General features: G+C 50.6%; 1 protein-coding gene and 1 long non-coding RNA gene across 3 annotated transcripts; both read right to left on the minus strand.

Moving 5' to 3' along the window:
• Window positions 1-11,221: 11,221 nt before the first annotated feature.
• On the minus strand, window positions 11,222-24,777 carry PTMA (prothymosin alpha). Of its 2 annotated transcripts, XR_014564446.1 has the most exons (6): window positions 22,407-24,777; window positions 17,115-17,186; window positions 16,242-16,332; window positions 15,552-15,713; window positions 12,755-12,828; window positions 11,222-12,223 (listed from the first exon to the last, which is right to left on the minus strand). XR_014564446.1 is itself a non-coding variant. In XM_083739992.1 (5 exons), exons 1-5 carry the CDS (start codon window positions 22,449-22,451, stop codon window positions 12,176-12,178), a joined length of 330 nt encoding a protein of 109 aa, XP_083596118.1. In that variant the 5' UTR covers window positions 22,452-24,736; the 3' UTR covers window positions 11,222-12,175. The 2 variants fall into 2 exon arrangements, 1 of the variants encoding a protein (XP_083596118.1); XM_083739992.1 differs by lacking the exon at window positions 15,552-15,713 and having other exon boundaries at window positions 22,407-24,736.
• On the minus strand, window positions 13,054-14,486 carry LOC310845140. The gene is made up of 2 exons (XR_014564506.1): window positions 14,183-14,486; window positions 13,054-14,148 (listed from the first exon to the last, which is right to left on the minus strand). It is a non-coding gene; the product is annotated as an uncharacterized lncRNA (long non-coding RNA).
• Window positions 24,778-26,288: the final 1,511 nt, after the last annotated feature.

Raw genomic sequence — 26,288 nt, forward strand, 5'->3', positions numbered from 1 at the left:
GGCGCTCTTAAGCAGAGCGCCCCTCGCGCGGGGCCGACATTCGCCGCTTGGAGAGCCCTGCGGGGAAGTCCTGCAGGGTTCCCCAAGCTGCGAATGTCTGCCGCGCGAGGGGCGCTCTGCTTAAGAGCGCCCCTCGCGCGGGGCAGCAGGCTGCTATCCGCAGCTTGGAGAGCCCTCTGGACCTCTTCTGAAGGCGGGTGGGGGGCAAAAGTCTTTGTCCCCCCTGCCTGCCTTCCCGGGGGATTTTAAAATGCTGGTGGGCGGCAGCGCTGCCGCCCGCCAGCATTTTAAGATCGCCCCGGACAGCGGAGAAGTCTCCGCTGTCCCGGGAAGGGGGGGGGAGCAAAGACTTTCGCCCCCCCACGTCGGCCTTCAGAAGAGGTCGGGGGACAGACTGTCCCCAAACCTGGTCTGAAGGCGGTTTCCATAGGAACGCATTGATTGATTTTCAATGCATTCCTATGGGAAACCGTGCTTCGCAAGACGAAAAACTCGCAAGATGAAAAGACTTGCGGAACGAATTAATTTCGTCTTGCGAGGCACCACTGTAATATGTAATAATAATATATCATATAATATATTATAATATATAATATGTAATAATATATAATATGTAATATGTAATAATAATATATAATATGAAGACAGGAGTGCCTGGCGTGCTCTGGTCCATGGGATCACGAAGAGTCGGACACGACTAAACGACTAAACAACAACAACAACAACATATATATAATAAATGTTCATAAATGCACCAATCAAGCACATATATCAATATATAAACCACATGTCTGAAACCCCACAGAAGGTACTGAAACCATTTTGTCCCTCCCAAATTGACCTCAAAAATTTCTCTGCAAGGTCAAAGGAAAATGGAAAAGCCTCCCCATTGTCTTTTTCTTCACAAATCCTGTCTTAAGGGTATGTCAGTGTATGAATAGGGTGAGCCTGTGACCCGGCTCAGGAACTAAGTATTTGTCATTACAAAGGACTGGCCAGGCTCCCCATGGTATCCAATCAAGTGACCATTAACAGGTGACCTGCCAAACAGGAGATAAACAACGCACTCAGATTTCTGTTGTAGACCACCTTTTCTGTGATGTAGGTATGATGCATTTGGGGTGGTGGTGGACTTGGACTCCAGGGTGGGCAATTTAAAGTGTCTATATAAGGGTGGGCACACCTTTGTTTGGGGTCCTCTTCCTTTCCTGCATGTGAGGGGAACACCCTGTTGCAACAGATCAATAAAGATCAGGCTTACGAGCTGCTTTGCTTCTCAATATTCTCTGGTTGGCCTCTGATATTTTCTCCGACCGATGGAGATCCTACAAAGGACTCTATAAGGGCTCTTGTGTCCCCCATAAGGGAATAAGGGCAGATTTTTGTTCATCACACCATCATACTCCCTTTTAATTCTTACTACACCATTTTGTGTCAACCCTGCTAAGGTTTTAAGTTGTTTACAGTGCATCTTCAAATAGCCAACAAATTTTCCAACTCCACGATTCTAAGATTCTTCCTGGAGGTACCTTTGTGAAAGTGGGGTGTGAGCAATAATTAACAACCACCAGCCATCATTGCTCATTTAATGCAGGCTTGTTCCAGGTGTCAGCATCCATTAGAGCAGGGGTCAGAAAAACTTTTTCAGCAGGGGGCCAGTCCACAGTCCCTCAGACCTTGTGGGGGGCCGGACTATATTTTGGAGGGAAAAAATGAACAAATTCCTATGCCCCACAAATAACCCAGAGATGCATTATAAATAAAAGGGCACATTCTACTCATGTAAAAACACGCTGATTCCCGGACCATCCGCAGGCTGATTTAGAAGGCAATTGGGCCAGATCCAGCCCCAGGCCTTAGGTTACCTACCCATTCATTAGAGGACCATCTTGAGCCATTAGCGATTCTGAAAGCCTCCTCTCCTCTTCTCCTGACGGCCCACAACACTGGAAATAAGTGGAGCTGCTTCCGAGTTTGGCAGAGCAGCATCCCAGAAACACCCCACTCTGCCCTGGCTGAGGGCTCCGGAGGGACATTTCAAACAGGTGGTAATGGGTTGTGTGTTCCACTTTTCACGCACACACACCACGCGAGAGCAGCGTTTGCATCAACCACAAATTAAGCTCCCCCTGCATGGCTTTCCCAGGATAGAACAGAAGCTCGATGAATTATGCAAAGATCGGGGGGTGTTTGTGACATAGCTGCCAATTGCAAGAGCTCAAATGCAGTTTTCGTTTCTGTTTTAGGGAGGAAATCAGCTTTAGGAGGGAAAAGCAGGGAGAAGGGGGAGGTGGAGCGTCTGTTAAAGTTCCTCACCTGCATCTCTGACCACTCCCCTTTTCTCTGATCATCTTTATGTGCATTGCTGAAATGTTTAGGGTGTGTTTCCCAACCTGGTGCCCTCCAGCTGTTTCGGACTACAACTTCCATTAGTCATGCTGGGGAGGGCTTTCTGGGGGGCTGATGTGCAACAGCTGGGGGGCACCAGGTTTGCAAAGCCTGGTTTATTTAGAATGATCTTACTAAAGTTGCAATAATATTGCCTCCACCTTTTGCTGTCTAACCCACTTGCTCTTAAAATAAAAATCACATACCCTTGCTGATTTATTGAATCCTATTTTACCCTTATTATTTCTCTTCATATGGTGCACACATGATAAGAAAGCAAGGGAATTAAGATTAACATTTATGTTTGATCCACCTTCAGTTCAACATATTGCTAATTACAGCGGCATTTTCTTTTTCAAATATTTGTTAAACCTGAACAATATGTCGCTGTACTTATGTTCCATGCTTGCATTGATGCTGCACAATGCATTTTTCTTTCTTTCTTTTTATTCTTTAAAAAATTGTGTTTTATTGATTGTCAGTTGCAAACGAACTAGATATAAAAGAGAGAAATAATAATATCAACAAAGAATCATATCAACTTGCTCTTTTAAGAGAACTCCCTTTTGACCCAGACCAGCGCAGACTTTGAGACTAACCAGAGCAACCACATATTGGACGGGGAGAGAAGCCTCTCTCCCCAGCCTGCGGGTTGGTTTCCATCTTTATTCCCAACTAATATATTAAACTCATTAGTTACACCATTGACACTGATAGCCAAAGCGCTGCATTTTCTGCATCGAAAGGAAAGCATCTAAAATTATCCGTTTGGAGGAAACAAAGCAAATTGGAAATGTATCATGTGTTTACCTAATCTGTATGCATAATTTTTTTTTTTCAGAACGGCATTTGTTTGAGTCTTGTTTCGTTTCAGTTTTTAAAAAATAAGTTTGCAGCATTTAGGAGGATATCTGCTGCAGGTCGTCATGTCGCACAACATGCACTGTGGAAGAATCTTTTTTTAATAAATTTTTATTAGTTTTTTTTTTAACATATCATTTTCAACAGTAATTAAACATATTTTTACATCTTATTCAAATTTTTGACTTCCATCAATCCTGTCTGAAAATTATCCAATCTAATCTCTCAGTATGCATTTCTTATTTTCCCTATTACATTTCAAACTCATAACCAATATCTCTATCTTTTTCTACTTTGTAACACTTCGTATGTTTGTCCTTACAAAACTTCTTGTAGTCCTACTAGCGTAATTTGTCGATTACAATTGCTCTTCAAATAATTCATATACTTCTTCCAATCTTCTGTAATTCTCTGGTCTGTGGAAGAATCTTTATTCTGTGCTCAACTGCAGCCAGAGTTCTAGACTCCTGTTTGACCTCTGGCAGCTGCCTTTCTAGAGCGCCACATCTGCTCCAGAAGAAACTGGGAACCTCCTGAATGCAAAGCATTTGCCACTGAGCAAACACCACTTCCCTCTCTCTCTGTTTCCTGCCGCTCCCCCCCCCCCCCCAGCGATACACCAGCCTTCTACATTTGCCTATTTTGGGGGAGCGGGGAGAGAAGAAGCTGGTACAATCCCGATGACTTTTAGCCACTTCCTCCAGCAGGAGACGCTGCACCCGTCAAAACCCTGCTCATCGCTGCGCAACTGCTAAAGGCGCAGGAGCCCTCGCCAGAAATAAAGTTGGCAGTCTTCACCTAACTCTGAAGATACATAGAATGAAAGGGCTTAAGGTCAGCCAGAAAGAGGAGGATTGGTTTGAGAAGGTATTGAATTATCTGGGTAGGTTTGAACAATTTGGGGCAATTAAAATGTTAAAAGTTAAATAAACCTTGTGGAGGGAGGGGTGTTAAGGTTATATAGAAGTGTACATATGGTACATATTGATTTGAATATGTTATTATTGAATATGTATATTATTTAATATTGTATACCCAATGTATCAGCCGCCTGGGGGGTTTCACTGCTTGTGTTTTGGTGGTAAAAAATAAAATATATTTAAAAAATAAAGTTGGCAGCCCACCAGCTGCAAGGGAGGAAGTGGGGGGAGGCAGCCTGTGGTGTGTTGCATAGGAGCAAATTAACACTTCAAACGCCCCTTGTGGCCGTATCCTGGCTCTATGTGTGGCACGTCCTGACACAGAGGCATCTGCATGTACATCATCTTCCCAGTTGATTTTTGAGAGTCCTGAATTGCAGGGGTTGGGCTAGATGGCCTTTGGGGATCTTGTCTAGCACTAGGATTCTATCAAGTGAGGGCTCATCTACTTAAAAAACAAGCAAACACACCCCTGAGCATGAAGGAGAGCCATTGCCTGCATCTTGCCCACCCCTAAATAACACGAGCATCCTTTGGCAAGGAGTTGATGCCGTGGCTCAGAAGGGAGTGGGAGGCAGAGCGGGGACCCCATGTCAGGAGTGCATGCAGGAGCCAGGCCCTGTGACCAGTAGGACTTTGCAGGACTGGGGCCTTCCTAAGTTTGTTCTCAAGAGGCAAGGCGTGGCCTCACAGGTGAGGCCGATTGGTAACTCACAGCACCTGGTGGCAGGAGCCGGGAAAGGATATAAGGTCAGCATTTCCCTTCGGCTCTTTGACACAGCAACACACTTCCTGCCTTGCTGTGTTTGGCTTCTGAGGTCCAGTGCCGAGGGCCTTCTGGCGGTTCCCTCACTACGAGAAGCCAAGTTACAGGGAACCAGGCAGAGGGCCCTCTCGGTAGTGGCACCCACCCTGTGGAACGCCCTCCCACCAGATGTCAAAGAGAAAAATAACTACAAAAACTTTTAGAAGACATCTGAAGGCAGCCTTGTTTAGGGAAGCTTTTAATGTTTAATAGTAAAGGTAAAGGGACCCCTGACCATTAGGTCCAGTCATGGACGACTCTGGGGTTGCTGCGCTCATCTCGCTTTACTGGCCGAGGGAGCTGGCGTACAGCTTCCGGGTCATGTGGCCAGCATGACTAAGTCACTTCTGGCGAACCAGAGCAGTGCACGGAATCTGGTTCGCTCTGGTGAACCAGAGCAGTGCACGGAAATGCCATTTACGTTCCCGCTGGAGTGGTACCTATTTATCTACTTGCACTTTGACGTGCTTTTGAACTACTAGGTTGGCAGGAGCAGGGACAGAGCAATGGGAGCTCACCCTGTCGTGGGGATTCGAACTGCCAACCTTCTGATGAGCAAGTCCTAGGCTCTGTGGTTATTCCCGCAACGGGGTGAGCTCCTGTTGCTCAGTCCCTGCTCCTGCCAACCTAGCAGTTCGAAAGCACGTCAACGTGCAAGTAGATAAGTAGGTACCGCTCTGGCGGGAAGGTAAACGGCATTTCTGTGCGCTGCTCTGGTTCGTCAGAAGCGGCTTAGTCATACTGGCCACATGACCCGGAAGCTGTACGCCGGCTCCCTCGGCCAATAAAGCGAGATGAGCGCCCCAACCCCAGAGTCGGTCACGACTGGACCTAATGGTCAGGGGTCCCTTTACCTTTAATAATTCTTTAAACATGAAGGAAGAGGTTTCCGTTTTCCCACAAAAGAGTCCTCGTTAGGTTCTCGTGCACCTGCGGTCGTTGCATACATCCACTGCTTAATTGTCTTTACAATCCCTAAACCTCGGCTTAAGCTCTCAACCAGAGGAGAAGACCCACCCAGGGACGTTGCATGTGGCTGCAAAGGAAGGTTTCATGGCTGGAGGCAGAATTTCTCTAAATGCCACTTGGTGGCAACAACAGGAAGCGAGAGTGCTGCGACGCTCTGGTCCGGCTTGTGGGATCTCTGCTTTGTGGGATCTCTGGCTGGATCTCTGAGAACAGGATCCCAGCCTAGATGAGCCTTTGGTCTGGCCCAGCCGCAGAGCTCCATTAATGCTGCCGTGTTTAAACCGATCTGGGCCAAGAGGGTTGGGGAAATCTTGCCCTACACTCACCCTGCCTGGCTCTACGGATCGCCTGCGGCTGCTTCTATTATTAGGTGCCAACCCCGCTGGAGGGGGAAAGTGGGAAGAAAAGAAATTAGCACAGGTTTTGCATCAGGTTACAGAGATCCAGTCCCCTCCCTTCTCCCCGGGAGAGAGACATTCATATGCTACACCAGTTCTGTTCCAGGCAGACCTCAGAGAAGCGTTGATTTGGGGACAGAGAAAGGCCGGTGTTTGGCCTCTTTATTCAAACATATGGGGCAGGGAACGCTTTGAAACTCAAGCCCTGTGTGGACCGAGGTTTGAAAAGAGGATTCATGTGCCTCCAATTATAAATTGAGCATCGTGTTGCGTCACACGCATGGCAGGACAAAGATGCGCAATGCCGTCCAAATTCGAAGCACGCTTGTACTCCTGTCTCGACGACATCTATCTATGCTGGCTTGGTTGCGGTCGCAGAATGGAAGAGGGCATGGTCCCCAGGGATGTGTTCTACAGGAGAGCCAGTGTGGTGTAGTAGTTAAGAGTGGTGGACTCGTAATCTGGTGAACTGGGTTCGCTTCCCTGCTCCTCCACATGCAGCTGCTGGGTGACCTTGGGCCAGTCACACTTCTCTGAAGTCTCTCAGCCCCACTCACCTCACAGAGTGTTTATTGTGGGGGAGGAAGGGAAAGGAGATTGTTAGCCGCTTTGAGACTCATTTGGGTAGTAATAAAGCGGGATATCAAATCAAATTCTGGCACCAGGCCCCAACTCTGTGTTACAAAGATGTCTTCAAATGTGACACAAAGGCTAGGATCATCAACCTTGCTGTGTGGGAATCATTTGCAGACGACCGTAGTGCCTGGAGACAAACAGGTCATGTATCCACGGCAGTGAGCAGAGAAGTAATAACCACTGGGAGAAGCGCAGAGAGAAGAAACATCACGGTGCATCTGCAGCAGCACAACCGGATGTCTTCCTCTGCTCCAGCTGCAACAAAACATGTCTCTCCCCCATTGCTGCAACCTTTCAACAGTTTAACTTCATCCCCCAAGGTGCATTCCTCTGTTGTCTCTTAAGACAGACGGATGCCAACAATCTCAGAGAGAACCTTGGCTTCGATTTGATGCTACATAGAAGGCCCAAGCCAATGCGATTCCTTCTGGATGTTGCCAGACTACAACTCCCCTAATCCCCAAACATGGACAGGAGCTGATGGGAGTTGTAGTCCAATGACATCTGGCAGTCACCATGTTTGCTACCCTTGCCCGATGAGGTTAAAGCTAACCCAAGGTTCTAGCCCCTCAGAAAAAGAAAGCGCCACTGGCAAAACCATTTCTCTAGAAGCAGGCCTTGGGCTGATTAACATTCTACAACTTTTAAAATGTGTTTGTGTGTGTGTGTGGGGGGGGTGTTATACGTTTGTTTTGGTTTTATTATTTATTTTGTCCTCCCATTTTGCATTACTGTGTTGTGAACTGCCCCATGACCTTCCGACGAATGGCGGCATACAGATTTAATAATAATAAAATCTGATAGCAGCTGCCAAACCTAGACAAACAGATTCGATGGTGTGTTGGGTTTCTATAAGAAGTTGCTAGCACTTATTTCAGCTGTGAAAACGACGCAGGAAATGGGTCAGGGTGCTTCAACTTTGACATCGCAGATATCTCTGCAGCTTCCGCAGAACTTTGGATTCTGAGCTAGAAATTCCATTTCACCCTCTGCCCACATTTCCATGTTTTATAGTTTTACAAGTAACCAGGGAGAAAATTTTCGCAGCAATCCCCCCTTCCCTGGAGGAAAAACCACAGGCTACTGCCTCATCTGTCCCCCCCCCCCCCAAAATGCTTTTGCACCCAACAGAACTCTGAATTTCTTCTCCCATCCAACACACAGAAATATAGTGGTCAATTTGCCCCAAACTCAGACCATTGGAATCACTTGGATTGCTTTTTAAAAGTGCACATGAAAATCTATTGTTTTGGCACCAATGTAAGTGTTTTTTGTAAGCCATGTTGTCTGCAGAGACATGCAAAACTGCCCTATACAGAATCCACCCAGCTCAGGATTACCAGCACGGACTGGCAGCAGCTCTCTCCAGTGGCAGACCAGAAGGCTTTACAACCCTTCCTGAACCCGGAATACTCTGCACGCAAAGCAGTTGCTCTCCTACTGAACTGCAAGCCTCCATCAATTTCTCTTCTGCCCTACCGGCGGCAATGTAGAGCTGTCAGAAGTGGAGCAACATTATGTTCTCTGGAGAGAAATTAGCCGCATCTGTTGACAGCAGGAAAAACAGCCCTCCTCTGCACAACGGAGGCTGGAGGAGGGAAGAGACCCGGTTTCCAAGGCAGTCTTTGCAGCTGCTCTGCTCTTCCAGAGGCCTCCCGGTTCCCCTAAGCTCACCCCCTGCTCCAGTAACCTTCTTGTGCCCATGAAAGATGCACGAGGCAGCAGCGAGGGAGGCCGCCGAAAGGTCAGTGCGCTCAGGAAAGCATGGAAGTGCTTCCAAAAGCCGGTGTTGCTTGATGGATTCCTCGAAAGGCAGGGTTTCTTTTGTGCTTGCTTTCCCGCCAGCTGATCAGGTAGAATTTGCTCTGGTCCCCTATTGCAGGGCAACTGCCCAGCAGGTGGGCATGCCAGCAAGCTGGGTGAGATCCATCGCTCACCTCCTAGGCTTGGAACATTCGCTGCATGCTCACAAGCCCCAGAGACGTGCAGCAAAATGGCTGTCGATAGTTGAAAAGCCTCCGGGATCCAAGTTTGCTTTCTAGCTTGACTACTGCAATGCGTAGCACTCGGGGCTGGCCTTGAAGAGGGTTTGGAAATTTCAGTAGGCCCCGAGGGCTGAAAAGGTGCATTCTGGTTCTTTTAGATTCGCATTGGCCACCTCCTTACTAAGCTAAAGGCGGCAGATGTTGGGACTTCCTAAGCCATGGGTAGGCAACCTAAGGCCCGTGGGCCGGATCTGGCCCAATCGCCTTCTCAATGTGGCCTGAGGACGTCTGGGAATCAGCGTGTTTTTGCATGAGTAGAATGTGTCCTTTTATTTAAAATGCATCTCTGGGTTATTTGTGGGGCCTGCCTGGTGTTTTTGCATGAGCAGAATGTGTGCTTTTATTTTAAATGCATCTCTGGGTTATTTGTGGGGCATAGGCATTGGTTCATTTTTATTTTCAAAATACAGTGGTACCTCAGGTTACAAACACGTTACAGACTCTGCTAACCCGGAAGTAGTAAAATTGTGTGGCGGCGGCACAGCGGGAGGCCCCTTTAGCTAAAGTGGCACCTCAGGTTAAGAACGGACCTCTGGAACGAATTAAATTCTTAACCAGAGGTACCACTGTATAGTCTGGCCCCCCACAAGGTCTGAGGGACAGTGGACCGGCCCCCTGCTGCAAAAGCTTGCTGACCCCTGTCCTAAGCCTTCAGGAACCTGGCGTTAGATGCAGGGCTTTCTCTCATGTGAAGAAACCCGACTGCAAAGCAAGCTCAACCGAGAGGCAGTGTGGCGAAGCAGTTAAAGGTGTTTAACTGCCTGGCCAGGGTTCAAATCCCCACCAAGTCATGGAACTCAGTGGGTAACCTTTGGCTGGTCAAGTCTCTCAAGCTAACCTACCTCACAGGGCTGTTGAGGGTAAAAAAAAAACCCATTGTCCCACCTTCAACCAGTAACTCCCTGGTTACAACATCTCTTCTGGCTACCAGTCTGTTTCCAGGCACAATTTGAAGTGCTGGTTATGACCTCTCAAGCCCTGGGCGGCTTAGGCCCAGGCTTTCAAAGACTGTATTTCCTGATATGAACCTGCCTGGATTTAAGAGTTCTCTGGAGGGAGGCCTTTTGGGGATTCAGGAGAGGGCCTTCTCGGTGGTGGCTCCTCCAAAGCTTCAAAACTCCTTCCTTCCTTGCTGTCTTTCCCCAGCAGGCAAAGAACTTCTGACAAATGTTCAGGAACTGACTGCTTTTAATCAAAGAGCTGGTGCCATACTGTTTCTATTGTAATTATTTATGCCTTTAATTTATTGTCTCTCTGAACTCCTGGCTCTCAGCCTTATCTCCCAGATAACGTGGGACTTTTCAGCGACCATCAAAAATATGCCAATGAATTCACAGTGCAAAGGAGATTCTTGCCTACTATATATTCTCCCATCAATGTTTGCTTATTTCCTCCCAGTTCTGTTTTTAACTGTTATTATCTGCAACTGCCTTGAGTCCATCAGAAAATGGCAGGGTGTATACAATAATAATGATTATGTAATAAATGGAAATCAATCAGGCAACATAATCGCTTTTTAAGGGTGGTTCCTCTTGGGATGGAGCAAGCCAGCTAAGGGAGGCGGGGCATGTTTAGCCTGGAGAAGAGGAGGTTAAGGGGTGATATGATAGCCATGTTCAAATATATAAAAGGATGTCACATAGAGGAGGGAGAAAGTTTGTTTTCTGCTGCTCCAGAGAAGCGGACACGGAGCAATGGCTCCAAACTACAAGAAAGAAGATTCCACCTAAACATTAGGAAGAACTTCCTGACAGTAAGAGCTGTTTGACAGTGGAATTTGCTGCCAAGGAGTGTGGTGGAGTCTCCTTCTTTGGAGGTCTTTAAGCAGAGGCTTGACAACCATAGGTCAGGAGTGCTCTGATGGTGTTTCCTGCTTGGCAGGGGGTTGGACTCGATGGCCCTTGGGGTCTCTTCCAACTCTAGGATTCTATGATTCTAAGCCACGCCCCGGAGGGCACCAGGATGCCAAAGGCTGGGCCCCGGCTGCAAATGCATCCAGGTGTTTGTTTCAGACTAGAGCTGTGCATTGCAAGGGGGTGGACTGGATGACCCTTGGGGTCCCATTCAACTCTATAGTTCTACAATTCCAACAGGCCTCTTTGCCAGGAGGGGGGGGGAACCCATCACCCTTTCAATTCCATTCCCTCCCCCCCAAAAAAAGACAGAATAAAAGGGGAAAGAACGAAAGCTACACAGCAATTGTACAACCAGCTTCGTTAGAACAACTCAGCAAAATAAAATTCCGGTTTATTGTTGGACAACATTGTTTTCACACATACATCAAACAGGCCAAAAAAAAAAAAAAAAAAATTAACAGCAACTTTGTAGACAAAACAAAAGAACGAAAAATAAAAAGAAAAAGGAAAGAAAAAACCCTTTTATCTTTGGCCTTGCCATCTCATACAAACCAACTAGTTATGGTACATCTAAAGTACATACACAGAAGAAAAGAGAAAGTTACTGGAATGCTCAGAATAAAGATTGGACTTTTTTTGCATTTTTTTTTTTACAAGGTCGTGTTTTGTTTCCCCCCCTTCTCCTTTTGAGATAAATGTTTTGGACATGGTCACACCACAAGTAAATTCAAGAAATATTTCAAATCTTTTTTCCTTTTCGGTTGTTTTGTTTTTGAGGAACAGAGGGAGAGAGAGAAAGAGAGAGATTTTAAAAAATTAAAACACCACACTTCAAAGCCCCGCCCCCCCCTTTTGGTCAATCGGAGATCGCGTTAAAAATGGCTGACCTCGTCACAATATGTACAAAAATATAAAATGTAAATAAAAAATACAAACAAATTCTCCTTTAAAGTTACTTTTAAGAAAGCAAGCTGGGCCTTGAAGTTTTCCATGGGGGAGAAGAGGCGGGGGGGGGGGGATCAGGACCTTAATTTCTCCGCTCCCCCCAACCCGGTCTCCCCCCACAAAAGTGGCATAACTTTCATTCCACTCAGTTGGGAGAAGAGCTGCCCCTCCTCTACTTGATGACAAGCGACCACAGCAAAAAGGGGGTCGTGGGGTGGGGGGAGAGAGAGGAGGCAGGGGACATTTTTCAACAGGAGCTTCAAAGGTGAGTAGGTCACGCTGGCCTTTAAAAAAAATTTCCTCTTTTAAGTTTAAAAAAAAATGTGTGTATTTTTAAAAGTAGCTCTGCCTCCTAATCGTCTTCGTCGGTTTTCTGCTTCTTGGGATCGACGTCATCATCCTGTGTGGGGGAAATGGTATATTATGTGTAAGAACACGGCTCTTTCTGTGTTGCAGCGCCCACCACCTCGGAACTCCCTGCCTATTGATATCGGCTGCACCCTTTTCAGCACCAGACGGAAACAATTTTTGGTTTAGAGAAGCCTGCCCAGATGTTTAGGATGCTGGTGCGAGTTGGAACCCATCTTCCAGTCCATTGTTAAGGGAGACTTTTTAGAAAGTCTTATAAATTGTTATTCAATCTCACTCATATCTACATACGAGATTCCTTGCCCCGATCGGGTAGTGTACAAGTTCTATGGAACAGATCAGAAATAAATCTCCCTTTGCCCAACTTTGGAAAACTTGAGAAAGGGCAAAGGTACAGGTAGCCAGGCTCCCTTGGCCTGCAGATGTTTTGCTCCACAAAAGCAAGCTGCGCCTCACTTATCTCTCCATCGACAGATGCCAGGAGGTTTCTTCTGTGACTTAAAGGAAGAACCAGAAGGGGGCTCTCTAAATCTTGCCCAGCCGCGGACCTCAAGCCACTCACCTCATCGTCCTCAGCTGCCCGCTTCCCTGGGGGCCCTTCAGCCTCATCGTCCTCATCGCCATCTTCTTCTTCACCTGGGGGGGAAGATGACGACGGGCGTGAAAGAGGGAAAGCGAGAGCAGGAAACAGCAAGACCCACACCCTCCCACTACGTCTGGTCCAAGCCTCCGGGAGCCCTTAGAAGAACAGATTCTCAATGTCCTGACTTTTAAAAGCTCTGTTCTTTTAGTGTTTGCAGAATGCAAGGTTAAAATGCACAGGTGCCACTTTTGTTCTCCTTTTTGTGCGAGAAGCTACACTTCTGGGTTTAACTTCCTCCTTCCATTTCCCCGGGAGCCCGTTCGAGGAGGGTGCTTGGCTGTCTGCCGCGAACAGGGAGAAGGAGCTGCAGGTATTCTGCAGGAAGCCTTACTTATTCAATCTCCCTTCTGCCTTTTATTTTTTGCTTGTTAGGATTTGGGCTTTTTAGCAGGGGCCACAAATGGCGCCAGGGGCAGCATTCCCGGTAAGCTGCTGCCCCTTCTCTCCACAAAACGTTGGGATCTTTTACTGGTTTGAAGAGTTTCGCTTGCAGATGACAAGAAGCCGTGCATTTTTGTGCGGTGGGACAGGGCACAAGAGGGGGACATTCCATTGCCATTCACACCCAGTTATCCGTTGAATTCCCCCTACCTTGGGACGGGGTGGAGGGAGGAAAGATAGGGGGCCAAAAGGCTAGTGAAACTTTGGGGAGACGAGACGTGTGCCCTGTTACACCCAAGAACTATGTGCAGAGGAACAGATGCAGAAAACTCTGCACGCAAGCCAGGGTTGCAGGCGCAAGGCAACATTGGAACAAGCACCTTTTGTGAGAGCAAAACCCACACCACACAGAAACTGGGGAAAGAGGGGAGTCCTCTGTTGTAGCAGCCGCCGAGCTCAGTTTGTTTCTGTGTCCCCGTCCCAACGACAAGCCCGCCTTTAATGAGGTGGGACGGAGAGAGCCAAAATTCATTAGTTTTGACTCAGGACATTTTGCTAATTGTCAGGGGCAGGGAACCTGCCAAGGACCACATCCTCCAGAACTGAAAGACAAGAGCACTGGATTGACCCAGAAAAGGTCTGAAATAGGCCAGTGCATTGGGGACGGCTTGGGGAGATACTCCAGCACTGGAGAGATCTCTGTGTGTCGCCCCCCCCCCCCCAGTTTAAGCTCTTCTGGATAAGTGACAGGCCGGTTTGAACCTTCCACATTTAGGCCAGTAAATCTGGCTTAATTATCACTGCAAGCCACTAGCAGAGAGCGGAGTGGAAGGCGGCCTCGGGGCGAGGGGAGTGGAGAGATTAGGGTCACCTGGGCAGAAAAGCTGCCCCACTTCCTCCTGGATGGCGTAGGCTCAGGAAGGCGGGATTAGCTCAGGCAGGGGGCTCAGTGCTACTCTGCTTCACCTCACGCAGAGTTTTAAAGTCTTGGGGATGGAAGGAAGCTCTGCTGGGCTGAGAGGGAAGCAGACAGAGGGGAGAGAAAGGGCAGAATGGAACAGGACATTCTTGGCTTCTGGCACTAAAGTAACAGGATCTGAGGAGCAACCAGATACTAGTGTTTTCGAAAGGGAAGAAAAAACACCAAACACACCCTCCAGGGCACTTTGGAGAGTAGGGGCCCAATCTGCTGCACCACCACAAAAAAGGTGCCTTTGTTCCTTCTGGTGTTTGGGGAAAGAAATTATAATAGTGTTAATGTTGATGTTCTAAATGCCTCTCTGAACTTTTGTGCCGGAGAGCTCTCAAAAAATGGACCCTGCAAGCCCTTGATGGTTGCAAAAAAAAAAAAAAAAAAAAAAAAAAGGTATACTTCAAGGTTGGAAAGTTAAATATCCATCCCTGAAGAGCTTATAATTGTCAGCCTTGTATGGTTATCCTTTGTGGCCATATGGACAATGTATATTAATATATGCTTAAAATCGGATCTATGATGATCGTTAAGGTGAGCTGACGTTCTTTGTTAGATTTGCAATTATTTTTAAAATGCAAATCATAATGATTAATGCCACCACCCTATATGAAACGGTATCAAAGGCATCATCTCCCCACTTCCTTTCCCCACAGGCAACCCAGAACGCTTCTGCCACATCCTAGCTTGGTGTTGACATCACCGCTCCATCGCCATGGTTTCCGAGCTCTGCTTCCCCACCCCTTTTTCCTCCTCCTGAATCACCCTGGGTTGCCAGGCAACGCTCCCCCCACCCAGCAACAGATACCCAATTATGCAAAACGGCCCGAAGGCCCCAGGAGACTCAAGGATAAGAGGCAATGGCCAAGTGTGATTCAGAGCGTTCTCCAGAAAGGGGCATTGCTTCTTGCACCCAGGGGTGTGTATTTGTGTGTGTTGCACGTTGTCTTGTTTTTCACGAGAGATGAGATGCTTTCGCCAGCGGTTCAGAGCCACAATTAAAGAGGCTCTCGGGGGACGCCATTAAAGGCAAAGAAACTGGGTAAAAGGAACAAGGTCGTTAATGTTTTTTTCTTTATTGGGGAAAAGAGGGGAATCAAAGTGCCTAAAGCTAAGCCACGAGGGGCGCAGAGATCTCCTCCAGGAAGCAGCCTCCAGTTCTTGCAATTGTGCAAGAGACCATTGCAATTTATCCACAGGGCGAAAGGGAAGGAAGATTTGCCCATCGCAAACGGTTCTTTTCTCCCACCCAAAACCCAGGCTTTTGGGTTTCCTAGCCCATCACGGAAATAATATAGTGCACAGTGGATAGCCCACTCGCTGTAAACAATTAAAAGTGGTTTAAAACGCCACAAGGAAATATACCTGGTTGTCACCTATACACTCACACACCCGGGGGCATCCGACACATTAGGCCCCCCTTTGGGGAGTGTGTGAATGAGGCTCGAGAAGTTTACCCCCGACTCCTCAGCAACAGAAGGGGGAAATGTTTGAGAAGCCAGCTGCAAAATTGCAAAGATGCCAGGCCTGCAAAGGAATGGCAGGAATCAAACCCTGAACGGTTCCCCCCTCCCCCCGCATCTGAACAGACGCCAAATATTCCAGCTTCGCCGGGGAGGCTGAGGCTGGGCGGAATGGGAGCTGGGGCCCAAAACACCTGCAGGTTAAAGGTGTGGGGCCAGGGCAGGTTTCTCAAATCCTCACGCAGCCGTCGCTGGGAGATCGCAGGCTAGTCGCAAAGAATCTCTGCTGAACCTGCCTCACAGGGTTGTTGTTGTTGCTGCGGTGGTGGTGGTGGGAGGGGGGTGGGGGAAGCCCGTGTCTTCCTTGTGGGAAAGGCAGGACCCAATAAACATACTTTGCTCCCCGCTGGTTTTGTCGCTGGTTGGCTCTCCTTATGGGAGTTGGCGGAAAAAGCAAAATGCCTTGCCTGTCGTGCTCAACCCAGAAAGGCCATTAGGGGGAGCCACTGCCCTCTGCAACTGGACACAGCTGGGGGAAGGGGGGGCCCTTGTGGCGCGTGGGGGGAGGTCAGAAAGGGAAACGGAAGGTCACCTTCTTCCTCATCCTCCTCGTCCTCGCCAACTTCTTCTTCTTCCTCATCTACCTCGTTGTCTGCTTCCTGCTCCCCATTTTCCTCGTTTTCCTTGGGGAAACAAAACACATTTAGGAAAAGGCCAACTCGCCCCTCAAAGGGGGCAGCCCAAACGCCACTCACAGAGGAAACTGCCCCCCAAAGCACAGCATTTAAAAGAGCTGCGGTCTTGTTTTTGAAACAGCTGCTAGGATGCACCAGAGCTCATCCTATCAGGATTCCCTAGGTTTGGGTCGGCACCTGCCCCCTTCTCCTTCCTTCATCCTTCCCCACAACACACACAGGGGTCAGGGGATTGCCAGTTGCAATCCTAACAACATTTCTGTGTTGCAGCAATCAAACACAGGTGCCGCAACAGGGGGACGGGGTCAAAACTAAGAGCCAACACCCCACTGACCGGATGCCACAACTTGCAAGCCCACAATAATTTACTGTCTCAATCATTACCATGTGGTATTGGTTGGATAAGCTTACATTTGCGTTCTCTTAATTTACCAACAAGACTCAGGGAAGAGAAACCAAAGACGTTGCAGCAGTGACAGAGCAGCATGTGCAAGGCCCTGGGTTCGAGTTCTACCACCTCCCAGATTTCTCTGGGGAAGGGAAACAGGAGACACCTCACACGGGGAGAAGCCCAGCCTTCTGCAAGCTGGTGCCCTCTGGAAGTTTTTGATAACCACTCCCATCAGTCCCAGGCAGTACACCGTGATAGGAGCTGTGGTTCAATGCATCTGGGGAGGGGGGGCAACAGCTTGCAAAAGGCTGGGCCCCACAGCTTGACCCAGCAGAAGTTAACTTCCTATGCCTCACTTGTCCTGGCAGAAAATACTTACGGCGTTTCCATTAGCTGGGGCATCTCTGCCATTTTCTGTCTCTTCCACGACTTCCTTCTTCTCTTTCAAGTCCTTAAAAGGGACAGAAATAAACCAGAGTGAGTCACCAGGATTCCAGCCTCCAATATGGTTGACGCTCTTTTTGGGAATCTGAGGAGCTCTTTCACCTCCTCCTCCTCTCTCCAATGAGTTTGGTTTGCTTTTTTGGAAGGATGGGAGAAGGAAGGAAGGAAAACAAGAACATCACAGCGGCCGGGGGAAAGTATAGGAAATGAACTTACTCCTCCCCAACTGCGTGTGGAACAGCTTGAATGCAGAAGCCGGGACTGGGCACAGTAAAACCTTGCGCCCCCCCCCTCAACCAAACCAAACCAAACCAAACCAAACAGACACGCTCTGCTTAGGCAGTGCAGTGTTTGACAAACACACGTAAACCTCAGGAACAGAAAAGCCCGGCTTTTCATGTTGTTCCAGCAGGGCTCCACCTCTCCATAGCAGACCAGGCTTGGACCAGGTTAGGTCATGGGAGTCCAGGAGAGAAACATTCCCCCATTGGCCTGATACAGCACGTTCCCTTCCCCCTTAGGAAAGGGGGGGTGAGTCAGTGGCTCATCAACAAACCACCAACCTAACACTGAAAACCACAGAAGCGAGGGGGGAAAGCAGAGTCCAGGAACCCCATTTTGAGCCGCGGGATGTGTCTACCTGCTGCCGGCCGGTTGCCGGAATCTGGTGGAAAAAGGCACCAGCCCCGGCAGGAGCCCACTTGCCCACGCATACACAGATAAGCCTGTCACCAGGATCCTGCCCTCTCCCTCTGACTGACAGCCTCAGCCTGCCAGCTTTTTAAAAGGCCGCAAGGGATCCAGGAACATCTTAGCAGATAAACCGTGGCCTGGTCTGTTGGTGGTTCTGCCACCCGATTGGCTGCATGCTTTGCTCCGCACAGAGTCACAGAGTCCGGCATGAATAATCTGGAAGGCAGTTATATACACAACCCAACATAAAGGATTGCCTCCTTGCTCCCCCCACCCCGGTTTATTCGTTTGGATTCGACTAGCCTCCAAATTATTTGCAGGCCCAGTGCAGCCATGCATTGCTTCAGCCTCTCAAGACAAGCAGTGCTCCTGGGTAAATCGGAACAGATTAGCAAACACCCGGGAATCCTCCTCTTGTGTTGCCTTACTTTAGTACCACTAGGCTCACACCTGTTGCTGAGCATTTAAATCTGGGCAAAAATCAAGCAAGCCTGTTGAGTGTTTTGTTTTTCCCCACTTTTGGATCTGGTTACCTTCACCCAGCAAGGCTTGCAAACAGATCCATCGTATTCACATCGACCAGATTGGAGCAGTATTCCCTCACGCGCAGAAACAGATATGAACACAAAACCTCTCTGAGCAACACCCCCTAAAGAGCAAATCAAAACAGGCTCCGTAATGAAGCAGCAGCAGCAGCAGCAGCAAACCTCGTAACTAAAACCCAGTGCTAGATCATCACAGGCCGACTGAATTACAAAACATGGTTGATTTTTATTTTATTCTTTGCATGGAGTAGAGGCACCTCAAAGCAGAAAGCACCAGATTTTTCCACACTCCAAGGCAAATTGACAATACAACAAGCTTTAACTTGATCCTGAAACCTTTGAGGCAGGAGTCTATAATTACAGGCCCAGCAGAGCTGTTTGCCACTTCAAGACCAGCCACAACAACACTAGCTAGGAGGGGCAATCCATAACTGCTGGATATATATATATATATATATATTTAAAAAATAACAATTATCTGGAACTGTACTCTAAAAGCAACATGATGTGTATCCACCTTGCAGAGCCGCTAGGTTGAAATCTAGATGAAACCATTTTATTAACACAGAACCCTACATGCACAGGGCCTCTGGAAAAAGAAAACAGGAGGCAACTGCACCAGCCCAATTTGCTAACTGAGGAATGGCAATAAAACGGTCCACATAAAGCAAAACTGACAAAAGTACTTACTTCAACCCTCTCCAAAACACATTTGAAGCCTGGTGCCAAGGGTAACCCAATTGTCAAATGCATTCATGGGATCATTCTCTTCCTCCCCCCGCCCCTCCTAATTGCAAACTTTGCAAAGTGCAACCGCTGCCGCCGCCACCTGTAACAGATACGCCTATTAACAACCCTGGCAAACATTTAATTTATTAAAAAAGCCTCCCACCTACAGGGGGCGCCCGCGCCGCGAGCGCTCGACGCTTCGCCTACGGCCTGCCACGCGCCCGGGCCCATTTCAAAACAGCGCGCCACGGCCGGCGCCCGCTCCGATTGGCCAGCCGCGGCAGAACTCCCGACGCATGCCGGGACGTGTAGTTCCCCCTTTGAAAGGAGCAGGGAGGGCTGCGGCAGGGCGCGGGGAAGGCAGCGGACTACGATTCCCAAGAGGCCCCGCGCGGGCGGGGGCCAGAGGGAAGGGAAGGAGGAGGGGAAAGGCAAGAGGGAGAAGAGGAGGCGGCGGCACGTGGTGGGGCCGCTTTGGGCTGCTGTTTGCCGCGGCCGCAGCAGCCGGGGGCGGCGCTGGAGAGGAGGAGCCGCCGCCCGGCTGGGAAATAAAGCGAGCTGGTTGCCCCCGGGGCATTTGGGGGGTGCAAAAAATAGAAATAAATTCACGGGGGCGGGAGAAAAGAGTTTGCAGCCGAAAATAGGTTGGGGGGCTCACTCCCCGCCCCAGCACCTTGCCCCCTATTTATTTTTTAAAGCTTGTTGTGTATATGAACTCTCTCGTCTAAAGAGTTACACTTGGGCAAGTGGAGTGAGCTGGCCATCCTGGGGGAAAAAGTGGGGTTTTTTTTTGGGGGGGGGAGTGAATCCCCGTCAAAAGTTCCTTTTCTAAACGATGCTCCAACTCCCCCCCCCCAGTTGTTCAGGGTGGCCCGCCCATGACCCCACCACCACTCACTAGGGGCGCCCGCCCGCTTCGACGTGGGTCTGAGGTCCGTCCAAAGGGTCCCCCCCAAAAAACCTCGCCGCCAATGCCAGCGACACGCGGGACGTTAAACGTCCCTTCGCTTCTCACAACCCCACCAGCGGAACTGCCCACCCGCAGCTGCAAAGCTTTCGGGTTAAACACCCCCCCCCCCACCAACCGCGACTGCAGCTCTTGCCGGCACCTGTAAAAAGGCCGTCCGCGGAGCGCAGCGCCAAAGCCCGACGGGGCGCGAGGAAAGAAACGAGGCTGGCAGGGGGGCTTAATGGAAGCTGGAAGCGGCTACGTGGGAGCACCGGGGAGAGGGGGGTCCCCTCTCTTGGATCCCAGCAACGGCCCAAGCCGGCTGCATCTGCCGCCCCCTCCCCTCGAGGGGAGATAGAAACTAGAGGGACGGTGCCAGCCGCGGAATGACCTTGCTGGGTTCGCTTCCGTGGCCTCGAAGACCCTTCGAGATGCGGGCTGTGAAAACGGGGGTTGTTTGGGGAGGGGGGGACGTCGACAGGAGCCCCGTCGGTGGTCTCTGCGGGGACGCTCCCCCTGCCTAGAAAAGTGAAGGGTGCCCCTAAAAGCGGGAGATAAATGGCTACGCGAAGGCTGCAAGCTATTAAAACCGCCGGCTCTCCCCCCGCCCCGAATCTGCGGGTGGCCAGGAGGGCGAAGGAGCCGCGCGCCGTCTGCTTGGCACAATGTATCCGGCGGCTGCTCCATTGTATCCGCCGCCCGTCCAAGGCCCGGGGGAGGGGGGCAGAGAAGGACGAACCTGTCCCGCCGCCGCCGTCCTTCCCAACGGCAACCGAGATGTTGGCGGCGTGGAAAGGAAAACACCGATCCCGCCCCCGTCTTCCCATTCATCCCCGCCCATCCATCTACCCACTCGGACGCGTGGGTTCCCTCCGGCGAGCCCCGTTACGCCCCCGCGCCATCCGCACGGACCCCCCTTTTAAAACCGCGAGGAGAGCTTCCGGAACTTTTGCTTGGGGCGGCGAGGTGAGACCGAGGGAAAAGGGTCATTCTAGTTCCAAAAAAAAAGGGGGTGGCATTTGAACTTCAGATGTCGCCCCAGATGTTAGCAAGACCCCCTTTTCGTACCGGGTGCGCAAGGTTAAACCGCGCGTTGGTAACAGTCCAGCCCGTTTGCTGGATGGGAGAGATCAGTCTCTCCACCCCCCAAAAAACCCCGAGGGGACACCCTTTCCCTGTGAAAGTCGGGGGGTGGGGTGCTGGGGGGGGGGGAAATAAAGCAGGTAGGAAATCTAGAGAGACCCCGGGAGGCTCGGGCGCTAAGCGAGGGGCCGCCGCGACGTGCTGGTTCTCCCCGCACCGTGAAACAAAGAGCCCGCGCCGGATGGCCACCAACATTTGCTCTCCGCTTCCCCATCAAAGCGAAGCCTCTTTACAGCCTCGACCCCCCAACCCGACACTCAAGTCAACCCCAACCCCCTTCTTCCCGCCCCCGCCTCCCTCTCCCTCCCCCCCAAACAAACCGCTTCCGATTTTATCGCAGCCACCGGGGGTCGTAAAGTTATTTCCGTGCAATTAGCAAAAGCAAATTAAAAAATATGGGGAGGGGGGGAAAGAGAGCAGCAGCAGGGACACGCAAACTCAACTTGCATGCAAGTACGTCGGAACGTTCACAAAGGAACATCCCTCCCGACGCCCCTCGCTTGTTTTCGTAATTTCAGGTGGAAATGGACCAGGGAAGAGGAGCATGAAAAGGCTGCCTTCAACCGTTGGGCACGGCGGGTCTTTCCCGCCGGGTGGCATTTTAGTTCCCTCTCGTCCCGTCCCCCCGACTCGCACTCATGGCACTTTTTTTAAAAAAAAAGTCACCGGGAAAGTAGGGGGATCGGAGGGAACCTCTGAAGTTTTCCACGTCTGTCAAACCCGCGAGGCTCCTTTGAATGGAGAGCTCTTTCCAGACAGCCGCTTTGCAACAGGGACCATTGCGAGCGCCAAGGAGAGCCCGCAGCTCGGGCACTTTAAAGAGATTTTCTCAAAAGAAGCCTCCCGGCTTTCTCCCTCTCCGATATACAAGCTGTCCTGTCCGCCCCCTCGGGGGTGGAAAACCATTTTCCCTTCCGCAAAAACCACCTCCAAGGAACAAAAAACAAGCCGGGAATCTTGCGGGAGCGAGGTCGCTGTCGCAAACAAAGAAACGAGGGAAGCCGAGAGAGCGCACGCCGCTCGTCGAGAGACACACACGGACAAAATGGGACTTTCGAACGGGACGACGGGAGGCTCCGTCGAGGCAGATCCAGAAATAAGTAGCCGAGGAGGAAGACGGCGTGGCGAGGAGAGGACGCCTCGCATGCGTTGGGTCGCAGCCGCTTACCTTGGTGGAGATCTCGGAGCTGGTATCGACGGCGGCGTCTGACATGGCTGGCTTGGGAGTTGCGCGGGGATAAATCTCTCTCTAATCTATAGAAAATAGAGCTAAAATACAAAAATAAAGCCCCCGGCGACTTGCAGGTCCACCGGCGCGCGCCTGGGGAGCAAGAGGGGGGAAGAAGCGAAGAGAAAAGGGGGTGGGTGGGAAGAGGAAAAAAACAAAACCCCCCCGAGAGCCGGAGCGAGCAAGGCAGAACAATGCAAAGATGGCTTTGGACGGAGCCAGTGGGAAGCTCACGCGGCGCCACTACCTTTAATATAGATTAGTGGGCGGCACGCTCACTCCCCTGCCCGGCGCGGATTGGGCGGCCGCGGGGAAGAGGGGCCCGCCGATTGGTCGGGGGGCGAACAATGGGCAAGGCTGCTTAAAGCTGTACGAGGCGCGCTCGCCCCCCCTCCCTCCCGTCTGGGCAGCGCGGCGAGGAGTTGGTGCCGGGCCTGAGCCGTCCATGCAAAGCGAGCAGGAGGGAGGAAGGGAGGGAGGGGAAGGAGGCGCTGCAAAGCGCGCGCGCGGGAAAAGGGGGGGGCATGCAGGCCACCCCCCCGAGCCGTCTCCTGCCCCTCCTCCGCACGCGGGGAGGTTTTTGCGCCGTGCAAAAAGCGCAGAAGCGGAGCGGGGGAGGCATTGCAAAAGGCGAAAGGCTCGCAGCGCGCCCGGAGGGAGGAGCAGAAGGGGGCCGAGTTCACCCCCCCTCACTTTTCTCTCCGGCGCGCGCACACGCGCGCACTGCTCCCCTTTCACTTCGAAGTTGCAAAGCCGCTTCTAAAAAAAAACCCGCCCTTTTTGCGCCCCCGCTGAAGCAAAGTCGTTTGCATACGCACGCGCGCGCGCAGGGAACTTCTCTCGGTTCCACCATTTTGCGCAAAAAGCAACGCGCAAACCTTTGGGCTACGACGTCCGCGAGTCTTGCGCTCGTGCGCAATCTGCTGCGGGGGGAGGGTTGCAGGAACCTGGGTGGGGTAGAAGGCTTTTGCGGGTCGGGGATGGGGGGGGGGAGCACAACAGGGGGTGGGGTGGGTTTTTTTAAAGGTCACGCGCGCCTCTCCGCGCTCTTTAACGCGCCTGCAGGTTCAGGCGGAACCAGCGAGGGTCGCTTGGGCAGCTGGCGAACGTGCTGAAAATTGCGCGGCGGCGCCCAAAGTTCGTGGGAGTTGCGCAAAAACACACAAAAAACCTCAACACGCGTCTTTGGCTCGATTTGCTGCGGAGCAAACACGAGAGGACGGAAAGGCTGCGCTATTGGCCGGAGAACCCGCGTGCACGTGGGAACGCCTCTCTCCGTGTTCAGTACTTGGGGAGAGGAGGGAGAGAGACGGCTCACGAAACCTGCTGATCTCTGTTCAATTCAATCTCCGCTCCAAATCCTCTTCCCGGTCTAAAATTTTTGGGCGAAATTTCACATTTTTAAAAGCCCAAGCAGGGGATGAGTTTCGCGTTTCCTCCCCGCGCACTTCTTCCCGCTCCCTCTTATTTACAGAAGCGGGGGGAAAGGAGGATGCGGGAGACAGAGAGACGATTTCTCGCTCTGATTTGAGAGGGCTCACCGGGAAATTCGACTTGAGCAGCAACTGCTCGTTCGTCCCTTCCGACTTTTTGCTGCCATGCTCGTTTTACAAAGCGCAACGCACCCCGGAGGGGATCGATAAAAGCCCACGCGAGGAATCCGGCCAAACTTAAAATGCGGGTGGCCGGTTCCCGCCCCCACCTTTCTTACAATCGCCCACCACTTCAATAAATATTTTTAATTTTTGTAAAAAAAAAAAAAAAGGCAAGGGATTTGGGTGCAAGGTACCCTGAAAAAATATCTGCAAGGGGGGATTAAAATCTTGCAATTGCAATTATTAAAAGGTGCAAATCTCCCCACCGTGCAAAAAAACAACAACCTGGAATTGCTAAAATTGCTTTCATTTTAAGCTCTTTGACTTCGCGGTTACCACATGCTGCTTGTTTGTTTTGCAAATAATAATAGCCCCCCCCCCAAAGTTTGCCTTTGCAGGGGGTGGCTGGGAGATTTTAGGGGGGTCCCCTCCGTCCGTGCACCGAATGCCCAATGGAGTCTGCAAGGCAGGGGGAGGCAAGCGCCATGTGCCACACTCAAGATGGCGACTGGCGCCCTTGGCGGAGACACCACTCGGTTCCCCCACGCAGCCAAGGCCGCTAACCGACCGGGCCCGATCCAACCGGTTCCCCCGTGCTCTAAGAAAGCCTTCTCCGGTGCCCGGTGCCGTCAGCGACGCCTCAAAGTAGTCGAAGTACGCAGTCGGCGACCGAACAGCCCTGGCGCCGCACTCAACATGGCCGCCAGGCCGGTTCACCTCTGCTCCACGGAAGGCGGGATATTGGGCTCCGGCGGCGCTCATTGGCCGGCGGCGTCGGGCGAACACAATGTTGACGCTTTGCGGCGTTTTACTGGACGAGGCCAGTGCCACTTGTGATTAAGGGTGTTTAAGAAAACCGGGAGGCAGGGATCAGCCTGGCTCGGTGGAATGGACTTTAGCTCTCTCTCGCGCCGCCTCGTATTGCAAAGGAAAGAGAAATTGTCGTCTGCGATCGCTGGTCTGGGCGGCTGGTTGCAAAGGAAAATGCTAGGTTTTGCCTTGTTCTCCCGTGATTTCAACGAAAAGCGGGGCTGTAAGGAAAGAAGAAGCAATTCATTTACCCTGGACGCCGCATGGACTTTGGTTTTTTCCGCTGCTTCTGTTTTGCGAACTTTGGAACAGTTTCTATCGACTTTTGCGCGGGGTTGACTTTTGCAAAAACAGCTGCAGGTTTTGGCACGCGTTGTTCGTGCCTCCGAGCTGCTTTGAAGCCCCGCTTCTCCGCCTGCCCTGCCTCGTTCCACAGTCCTTCATTCCCGACGTCTAACTTTTTTTCTTCTAGTTAGGGTACACGGTGCACTTAAAATATCTGCACCTCGGACTTCTGCGAGTCGCCCTCTGGACGCTCTGCTGAGTCCCAAACAGAAAGCAGGCTCAGAGAGACGTTTTGGCTAGACTTTGGAAATTTAAGAGCCGAGTTCAAGTCCTGCTCAGGCCCTGGGAATGTGACTTTGGAGAGCCACCATCCCCATGCAATCTCCAGCTTCTGCAGAAAGGAAATTATGATGATAGTTAACAAGGTTGTTTCAGGATGAAGTAACCTCAGAGAGGAAAACTCAGCTGTGAACTAAAGACCTCCCTTGCACTAAAAGCGGCGTGAGAGCGGTACTTGAGAGCGCCTTTCCAGCGCTGAATCCAAAGCTGCCCAAAGAATAAACGGACATAAATCTGACATCAGGAATCACAAGACAGAGAAACCAGTAGGAGAACACTTCAGTCTCCCAGAACATTCTATACAAGATCTCAAAGTAGCTGTTCTACTACAAAGGAATTTCAGAAATAGACTGGAAAGAGAAGCTGCTGAATTGCAACTTATTACCAAACTTAAAACCATGGAGAGACCTGGTCTGAACAAAGACATTGGATTCTTATCTCATTATACATGACAAAGCCATTTTTCACCTTCTCACCCCTTGCTTTTTCCTGTAAGACCTATTGCAGTCGTTAAGAGTCGTCAACAGGCTCATCACAGCTATCTGCCAATCACCCATTTCCACCACCCTTCTGAGTAATACCCCTCCCCACCTTCTCACTATATAGAAGGGTCTGGTGACTTCTGTTTCAGTGTATCTGAAGAAGTGTGCATGCACACGAAAGCTCATACCTAGAACTAACTTAGTTGGTCTTTAAGGTGCTACTGGAAGGAATTTTTTTATTTTGTTTTGACTATGGCAGACCAACACGGCTACCTATCTGTAACTCAAAGTTTTTAGAACAGGGGTTGGGA

This window comes from Podarcis gaigeae (assembly GCF_964106915.1).
Source record: "Podarcis gaigeae genome assembly, chromosome: 5".
Classification (NCBI taxonomy): domain Eukaryota; kingdom Metazoa; phylum Chordata; class Lepidosauria; order Squamata; family Lacertidae; genus Podarcis; species Podarcis gaigeae.

Coding starts and splice junctions, on each gene's coding strand:
- PTMA (XM_083739992.1), bottom strand. CDS start 22,451: ATGTCAGACGCCGCCGTCGATACCAGCTCCGAGATCTCCACCAAG. Junction 16,333..17,114: donor CCCCAGCTAATGGAAACGCC/GTAAGTATTTTC, acceptor TGTTTCCCCAAG/GAAAACGAGGAAAATGGGGA. Junction 12,224..12,754: donor GGGCAGCTGAGGACGATGAG/GTGAGTGGCTTG, acceptor TCCCCCACACAG/GATGATGACGTCGATCCCAA.